The sequence below is a fragment of the Ictalurus furcatus genome, chromosome 8, assembly GCF_023375685.1.
Source record: "Ictalurus furcatus strain D&B chromosome 8, Billie_1.0, whole genome shotgun sequence".
Lineage (NCBI taxonomy): Eukaryota > Metazoa > Chordata > Actinopteri > Siluriformes > Ictaluridae > Ictalurus > Ictalurus furcatus.
The window spans coordinates 8,112,092-8,121,827 of record NC_071262.1 but is presented as its reverse complement, the minus strand read 5'-3'; the positions used below and the strand labels follow the sequence as shown (position 1 = coordinate 8,121,827).

The window sequence follows — 9,736 nt, the reverse complement described above, 5'->3', positions numbered from 1 at the left end:
TGCAGACTGCACTCTTGACATCAACATCCAACTCTGAACTCGCCTCAAAGTGAAGGTTCGTTGCTTTGACCTTCTGATTGTGACAGTGGAGTCGGACTCCTGAGGCGAGGAAACCAAATGACCACCAGTAAGTTAGCATTCATCACTATTTAGTAGTAATGCTGCTGAAAATGCCTGGTCGAATTTGTAATATTTATTCAGGGAGTGCATGAAAATGTATTCAATGGAAAACAGTAACTCAGCAAGTGATAATTAACTTTAACTGTCACGACGACTTCAAAAGTGAATATCATGTACTGCTTCCTCATTGTTAGCATTACACTAACAGTGTCATGTGTTTATGTTGGCTGTGAAATATGGATTGAGGTTATTATATAATTCTTTGGGTCTGTATCTTATCTGAGGCTCCGAGTTAGGGTTAGCTAGCTGGATGCTGTCACCAATCACAGTAGGGATGAGTGATACTAACCTAGACGCTCACCTGAGATGATAACATTACTTTAGCATACAGCTAGCGGTGATGTTAGACATTCCCATTACCTTTTTGAGAGTTAATGATAACATAGCATTACAGCTATTCACCATGATGTAATACAGAGAGTGGGTTAATGTTATCTACATTTAGCAACTGTTTTGAACAAGGCAAGCTGTAGTAATTAGCGTTAGGAGGATGGGTTAGATTCGTTTCTTCATGTATTCGGTGAATGTTAATGCTGGATAAAAGGTGCAGACAGTCAGTGACTAACAGAACTTAGCTAGCTCACTAATGTCAATGTCAAAAGTTCTTCACAAGGTTAACATGACAAAAAGAGAGCATGGGGGTTACAGTAGGTTGTAATGCTTTCCATTGTCTCTGTAATGTTGGCTGACTTAATTAGGTAGCACAAAAAAAAATTTGGCGGTGAGGTGCTAAAGGCAAGAGAATAAATATTCGCAAGTTAGCTAGATTTACAGGTGAGTCTACAGCATCATTTTGTTCATTAGGATAGTGGAGGTCATATTCCCAAAATTACACAATTTGCCATTCTGTAATGCAATTCTCAGTTGAAGCCCAAAGTCATTTGTCCATATTTTGTAGCTCACAACTAACCAGCACTCTTTTTGCTCTTTAACTGATTTTCAAATGGAAGGGAGTGGGAATCTTGTCTTCCCAGATGGCAGGGAGATTTGTAAGAAGATGCATCACCTCCAATTCTTACATCTATCAAATGTTTAAATGATTTTAATAAATGTCACCTGAATTTCATGCATTTGTTTGTTTATTTTCTGACCTTCATTTGTGGGTGACAGGAGCATTTGACTTCAGTGTCTAATAGGGTAAGACCGGGTTCTGCAGACTGTTCCAGAGCCCTTGCTAGTTCATTGATGTATACATTGATAAGGGTGGGACTCAAGCTACAGCCTTGCCTCACTCCACGACTCTGAGGGAGGAAATATATGTGTTTGTCATCAATTGTAATAAATTACAATGGGGGGGGGGGCTGTTGGGATGGGGAGGGGCAAGCCAAAATGGCAAAATATTAACTTTTTAATGGTCTTAACAACAAATCATTTGTCAGGAAATTGGAAGTAATTTGTAAAGCAAAGGAAATTCTGGAGTTCCAGAAGTCATTGTAGAATGGACCACATGTAACCTATGTGCTCCTTCAAGATGTGGGGAATACACCAAAACATCATCTATGTAAACAACTACATGCCAGTTGATCATGTCAGAGAATACCTCATTCTCTAACAACTAGAACACAGAGAAGGGTATTGGTCTTGCCATACGGCATCACCATGTCTTAATGGTGTCCTGTAGCCGAGAAGTCAGTCTTCCACTTGTCCCCCTCCCAGATATGTATGAGATTGTATGCACTCCTCAGGTCAAGTTTGGTGAAAACCCAGGCTCAAATCCACATACTTTTTTCCACAATGAAATATCCCCAGCCATGGACAACAAAGGGTTGAATGAGCCACTGCCTGTCTGAGGGCCTCTTGTGTGTACTCTTCCAAAGCAACAGTCCCCTTGATGGACAAGGGATGAATGTGTGAATGTAGAAGAGTGGCCCCTGGCAGCAGGTTTATAGCACAATCCCAGGGTCTGTGTGAGGAGAGTGGCAATGGCATTGGATTGCTTAAGACCTCTATCAGACAATGGGCATATTCTTCAGCCCTTGTGCTGCCAGGTTCTCTATGGCAATGGAAGACAACTGGAATTGAAGACAATCATTACCTTCCCATGGGGTCATATTCCTCCAACCATGGGAGACATAGAATCACTAAATGTCCAAATGAATCAATGATATATAGTGATATAGTGAAAGACTCTCATGGGGATGTTACAGGCTTTTTACCCTTTTTTTTTTTTTAAACCAACCATGTATATGCACAGTTGTGTATGTAAACTGTGCATGCACATGTGTCTACACAATAAATGTGATTTTATCGAGTTATTCTTGTGCTTGAGGATGAACTACTACGAAAATGAGTATGCAGAAACCCCTAGTGGTAGAAAAGTGTAATTACAGATAAATCAGCAGGACCTCCGATTCCATTTATTATCATATCAGCATAGTTGACAGTGGAGTCGCTGACTATGGTGCTCACAAAAAGATGCAGATAGATGACACAGATTAAATGTAAAGTAGATCATATAAAGGTACATCTAAAGATTGATTGGGTTAATAGCTTGCTTTGCTTGATTTTTTAAATTACCCTGTTATAACCTGAAGTGTCACTGAGGAAGCAGCACCCTTCGAGCTAACGCTATTACATTAATTTCTTCTAATCTCTATACTTTAAAATTATTTACCTTATGTTATACAAATATAACTGACACTACTTTAGATAAAACAATCGTAACGTTGCGCTGTTGCTAAATTTGATCTGTTTTTTTTACAAACATCCGCGACTAGCTTGCGACTAGCTTGTAGCCCGTAGCATCACCTACCGCTAGCCTTGTTTACGTTTCACATTTCTCATTTACCGCTGTTCTGTTTAAAAAACAAATATGTCTGCTGTCTCTCCGGTTTTGAGTGCAGATGAGGACTCGCTCGAGCTTCACATGGTGCGGCTGGAACTGAAGGATGTGGAGAAGCAGATCCGCGGCCTACTCGACAAGCAGGCCCAGCTGCTGGAGCGACAAACTGCACTGGAAACATCTTGTGCCTCTGCCCACATATCCAAGGCACCAACACACCTCGGGCCTTGGGTGAACCAGCGGCGGAAGGCGCGGGCTGGACCCTCTCCACCTCCGGTGTTCGAGATTCCAACCAGGAACCGCTTCGCCCCTCTCCGTCAGACCAGACCCAACGCTGTGACCGTCGGGGACTCCATTGTGCGGAACGTCCGTGTAGCCTCATCTAAAGGTAAGGTGCGCACACACTGTTTTTCTGGTGCTTGTGTCCTTGATGTCGCTGCGCAGGTATCCGGGATCCTGAAGAAGGACGAGCGCATTGGAGCGGTTGTGCTGCACGCGGGGACGAACGACACCAGGCTGCGGCAGACGGAGGTTCTGAAGAGGGACTTCTCCAGCCTGATCGAGACGGTACGAGGCAGATCCCCCACCGCGAAGATCATCGTCTCTGGACCTCTTCCCACATACAGATGTGGAGCAGAAAAGTTCAGTAGACTTCTAGCATTAAATGATTGGTTAGTCTCTTGGTGTAATGAGCAGAATCTGGTGTTTGTCAATAACTGGAATCTGTTCTGGGAGCGTCCTAGGTTGTTTCGTCCTGATGGCCTGCACCCCAGCAGCCTTGGAGCGGAACTGCTGTCAGACAACATCTCCAAGGCGCTACACTCCAAGTGACTGCCTACCGTAAGTACATCTTCCAATAATGACAACATAATAACAAAGTATAATCAATGTTCAATTAAAAATCCGGCACCGGTAATACATACTATAGAGACTGTGTCTGTTCCCTGAGCTATACAAATATATAGAAAATCTCGGAAAGTCTATCTTCGTAACCTAATTAACATAAAATTAAATCATATTGAATGCACAGCCAGCACTTTTGATCTGAGGCTAGGACTATTAAACATTAGATCTCTTGTGTCTAAGGCTCTTATTGTTAACGATATCATTACTGATCAGGAATGTAATTTAATGTGTTTAACAGAAACTTGGATTAAACCAAACGAGTACATAGCATTAAATGAAGCCAGTCCTCCTGGATACAGTTATGTACATCAGCCTCATTCAACTGGTAGAGGAGGAGGTGTTGGTCTCATCCATAGTTGGTCTCATCCATAGTAAAAATCTAGTCGTCACACAAAAACCTAAGCATAAATTTAATTCTTTTGAAATTCTTTATACCAGTATAAGTTATGTAGCCACAAAAAATAAGTCAATTCCTCTAATTATTATTTACAGACCCCCAGGGCCATATACTGAATTTCTTAGTGAATTTGCAGACTTTGTCTCAAACCTGGTTGTGTCTGTAGATAAAGCATTAATCGTCGGAGACTTTAATATTCATTTTGATAACCTGGAAGACCCTCTAAGATTAGCGGTTGTGTCCATCTTAGATGCAGTAGGGATTAATCAGAACGTAATCGGGCCTACTCATAATGGTGGTCACACTCTTGACGTCATACTAACATACGGACTAAGTATAGAAAATATTATCATTTTTCCGCAGTCTGAAGTTGTCTCAGACCATTATCTTATCTCGTTCATAATACGTATTGATCATAATATTTCCACCTCGCCTCGCTACCGCGTAAAACGTACCTACACATCAGCTACTGCACCAAGCTTCATAAATAACCTCGCAGAAACATCAATTAGATTTGGATCACCGTCAAATCCCATAGAACTCGATCAGGCGACTGAAAGCTTGGAGTCAACACTCCGCTACATGCTAGATAGAGTGGCTCCACTCAAAAGGAAAATAATTAGAGAAAAAAAATTAGCACCCTGGTATAACGATCAAACGCGAACCTTAAAACAGACAACTCGACAATTAGAACGTAAATGGCGTCAAACCAAACTGGTGATATTTCAAACAGCATGGAAGGAGAGCCTACTGAAATATAGGAAATCTCTTGGCCATGCTAGAAAAATCCATTTCTCCACCTTAATAGGAGACAACAAAAACAATTCTAGATTCCTTTTCAAGACAGTAGCAAAATTAACTAGGAATAAAACCACTACAGAGAGAAACACTCAATCATTACATAGCAGTGAAGATTTCATTAAATTTTTCATTGATAAGGTTGAAAATATTAGACGTGAAATACAGGCCATTAAATTAAAACCGGACAGTACTGTAACAAACCCATTACATGACAATGTAGCAATATCAGATCAATGTTTAGAGTGTTTTGCTCCGCTTAGAGAGACCGAACTAGCTACACTGATCTCTTCAGCCAATTCATCAACTTGCATACTAGATCCCGTACCTACATGTTTGTTTAAACAGATTTGTCCAGGAGTAATTGAACCACTTTTAAATATAATCAATTCTTCCCTAAGCACTGGCTATGTACCTAAATCACTTAAATTAGCAGTTATTAAACCCTTGATTAAAAAACCTGATCTTGACCTGTCTCAATTGTCCAGCTATAGACCAATATCAAATCTCCCCTTCATCTCTAAGATTTTAGAAAAGTTTGTAGCAAAGCAGTTATGCTCGTACTTAGATAGGAATAACATTCATGAAATGTATCAGTCAGGATTTAGACCTCATCATAGCACAGAGACAGCGTTAGTTAAAGTAGTAAATGACCTTTTACTGACCTACGATCAGGGTTGTGTCTCGCTGCTTGTGTTACTCGACCTTAGTGCAGCTTTTGATACTATAGATCACACTGTTCTCCTTGATAGATTAGAAAATGTTGTTGGTATTAAGGGAACAGTCCTCTCCTGGCTCAGGTCTTATCTGACCGATTGTTATCAGTTCATAGATGTAAATGGTGATTTCTCCATGCGTACTGAGGTTACTTTTGGAGTTCCACAGGGTTCTGTTTTAGGCCCACTGCTCTTTACTTTATATATGCTACCCCTAGGTCAAATTATTCGTAAACATGGAATTAGCTTCCACTGTTATGCTGATGATACACAGTTGTATGTTTCAGCGAAGCCAGAGGACAGACAGAAGCTTAGTAAAGTTGAGGATTGTGTAAAGGACATTAGACATTGGATGTTAACTAACTTCCTTCTACTTAATTCTGATAAAACAGAAATACTTTTATTAGGCCCACGTGTAGCTAGAAGTAATCTTTCTGATCACATGGTTACTCTGGATGGTCTTTCTGTTTCATCATGTACAGCAGTTAAAGACCTTGGAGTGATTATTGACTCCAGCCTATCATTTGATGCTCATGTAGATAATATTACTAGGATAGCTTTCTTTCATCTCAGAAATATTTCTAAAATAAGAAACATATTGTCACTACATGATGCGGAAATACTAGTTCATGCATTCGTCACCTCTAGATTAGATTACTGTAATGCCTTACTGTCTGGATGTTCCAGTAGGAATATAAATAAGCTCCAGTTAGTCCAGAATGCAGCTGCTAGAGTCCTAACTAGAACTAGAAGATACGACCATATCACACCGATATTATCAATACTGCATTGGCTCCCAGTAAAATCTCGCATTAAGTATAAAATACTTTTATTAACCTATAAAGCACTAAATGGTCTCGCGCCACAATATCTAAGTGACCTTTTGGTTTTATATGATCCGCCACGCCTACTTAGGTCAAAAGATGCAGGCTATTTGACGGTACCTCGAATAGTGAAGGCTACAGCAGGGGGAAGAGCTTTCTCTTATAGAGCCCCACAGTTATGGAACAGTCTTCCTATTAGTGTTCGGGACTCAGACACAGTCAGTGTTTAAGTCTAGGCTTAAAACGTATTTGTTTACTCAAGCCTACCCTGACTAAATTCTGTTCTACTACTTCGCAGTCATAATAATCTTTTTTCTCCCTCTCTCCTTTAGCCGAGCCCCACACGAATTTATGGGGATACTAGAGATCCAGATCCTTTCTGCCTCTGGATGGAGCTCAAATCTTCTCTAATTCCAGACTGCTGGGACTACGGCTGCTCCTAAGGCCATACAGACTTCATATAAATCCATAATGAACTTTTTCACACTAACTGTTGTTACCCAGATGAGGATGGGTTCCCTTCTGAGTCGGGTTCCTCTCAAGGTTTCTTCCTCTTAAAACATCTTAGGGAGTTTTTCCTTGCCACCGTCGCCACTCAGTGGCTTGCTCAGTTGGGATAAATTCACACCTTTAATATCTGTATACCATGTTGATATTTCTGTAAAGCTGCTTTGAGACAATGTCTATTGTAAAAAGCGCTATACAAATAAAATTGAATTGAATTGAATAGCCATCCAAAGACTAAAGTTTTACATAATTATTGACATATGGAGCTCAAATTTTTACTACAGTCCAGAGAATTATACTTGTTGAGGTTGAGTGAAAAATGTGGAATTAGTTTGCAACAGTAGTTTAAAAAAAATTACAAATATTTTATGATTTGATTGACACCAGTAGTCATTCATGATCTTCCATGATTTTAGGACAAATTATACAGAAGTTATAAGCACAAATAACATTTTTTCCAAGAAAGACTCATAAACTTACCTCCCTCATAAATGTGTCAAGGTTGTGACCCACTTAGTCTGAGAACAATGGTCTCTGTTAATTATGGACATTTCCATGGCTTGTCTGGGACCTAGTGGATTGCTATGTATAAAAGGTGTGTCTCAGGCTTTAGTTTAGCTCTCCTGCTTTTGATTTTGAGCAGATGCAAATGTGGGAACTTTGCCAGCAAAATATCCCACAGAGAACACTTTTCTTTCAAAGACATCAAATCAGGATACTTATAACCTCCTTTTTCTTGCATTGTGCTAGTTGTATGTTATTTGCATGCTCCATGAATGTGTAACCCCTCCTCTTTTAAATGTATTTTTGTTTGTTATTTTATTTAATTTGTTATTGGTGGGTTAAAGCTATAAAGCTTCTCTGTGCGCCTTCTTCAGTGTTGTCATGGTACTTTAGTTAGAATTAGTTTTGCCCACTGTCTATCATTCAGATTCATTGTGCTCATTATCCAACTGCCTTATCTATCAGTATAATCATTACATTTGTATATACAGTGATGCTTGAAAGTTTGTGAACCCTTTCTGCATAAATATGACCTAAAACTTCATCAGATTTGCACAAATAATTTATTTATTGAGGAAAATGATCCAAATGTTTAATATCTGTGGGTGGCAAAAGTATGTGAACCTTTGCTTTCAGTATTTGCTGTGATCCCCTTGTGCAGCAATAACTGCAACTAAATGTTTCTGGTAACTGTTGATCAGTCGTGCACATTGGCTTGGAGGAATTTTAGCCCATTCCTCAGTACAGAAAAACTTCAACTCTGGGATGTTGGTGGATTTCCTCATGTGAACTGCTTGCTTCAGGTCCTTCCACAACATTTCTATTGGATTAAGGTCAGGATTTTGACTTTACAAAATATTAACTTTATTCTTCTTTAACCATTCTTTAGAAGAATGACTTGTGTGCTTAGGGGCATTATCTTGCTGCATGACCCACTTTCTCTTGAGATTCAGTTCATGAACAGATGTCCTGATATTTTCCTGTAGAATTTGCTGGTATAATTCAGAATTCATTGTTCCATCAATGATGGCAAGTCATCCTGGCCCTGAAGCAGCAAAACAGGCCCAAACCATGATACTACCACCACCATGTTTCACAGATGTGATAAGGTTCTTATGCTGGACTTTTTCCAAACATAACCCTTCTCATTTAAACCGAAAAGTTCTATTTTGGACTAATCTATCCACTAAACATTTTTCCAATAGCATTCTGGCTTGTCCATGTGATCTTTAGCAAACTTCAGACAGGCAGCAATGTTCTTTTTGGAGAGCAGTGGCTTTCTTCTTGCAACCCTGCCATGCACACCACTGTTGTTCAGTGTTCTCCTGATGATGTACTCTTGAACATTAGTATTAGACAATGTGAGAGAGGCCTTTAGTTGCTTAGATGTTACCCTGGGTTCCATTATGACCTTGCGGACTATTACATGTCTTTCTCTTGCAGTGATCTTTGTTGGTCAACCACTCATGGGGAGGGTAACAATGGTCTTAAATTTTCTCTATTTGTATACAGTCTGACTGTGGGGTGGAGTCCAAACTCTTTAGAGAACAGGTGTTGTAAAGATCAGACTTTGATAAATCTCTGTTCTTTAAATAAAACATGGTGCACACTCACACCTGATTGTCATCCCATTGATTGAAATCACCCGACTCTAATTTCACCTGCAAATTAACTGCTAATCCAAGAGGTTCCCCTACTTTTGCCACTCACAGATTTGTAAAATTGGATAATTTTCTTCAATAAATAAATGACAAGGTATAATGTTTTTGTCTCATTTGTTTAATTGGGTTCTCTTTGTCTACTTTTAGGACAATGTTGTTTTAGGTCTTATTTATGCAGATATATACAAAAATTATGAAGGGTTTTCAAACAAACTTTCAAGCAGCACCATATTTTTCATTTCCATATTTTGTATTATACTGCTATGCATCTTTCTTCAGTCTCTCATCACAAAAAAGTCCTGCAAACTATCAATGGATTCACATAATTTGACATAACTCAAATGAATTATCCTTCATATTATCCTTCAAATTATTTTTTATCTTGGTGATGCAACCATAATTACATAATTTCTCCTTCTGATTTTTTTGTCCATGGGATTGGTGCACAGTTTAATAGAATT

At 39.4% G+C, this 9,736-nt stretch overlaps 1 protein-coding gene across 4 annotated transcripts; it reads left to right on the top strand.

The window, feature by feature from the left end:
* LOC128611815 (uncharacterized) lies at nucleotides 1-9,729 on the top strand. 4 transcript variants are annotated; one of them, XM_053631624.1, is made up of 4 exons: nucleotides 1-127; nucleotides 3,024-3,603; nucleotides 3,706-3,802; nucleotides 6,936-9,729. In XM_053631624.1, the coding sequence occupies exons 1-3, from the start codon at nucleotides 118-120 to the stop codon at nucleotides 3,791-3,793; spliced, it is 678 nt and encodes a 225-aa protein (XP_053487599.1). In that variant the 5' UTR covers nucleotides 1-117; the 3' UTR covers nucleotides 3,794-3,802; nucleotides 6,936-9,729. The 4 variants fall into 4 exon arrangements, with proteins under 4 accessions (XP_053487599.1, XP_053487598.1, XP_053487596.1 ...); XM_053631623.1 differs by having other exon boundaries at nucleotides 3,019-3,802; nucleotides 6,936-9,724; XM_053631621.1 differs by having other exon boundaries at nucleotides 3,024-3,802; nucleotides 6,936-9,723.
* The last annotated feature ends 7 nt before the right edge of the window (nucleotides 9,730-9,736 follow it).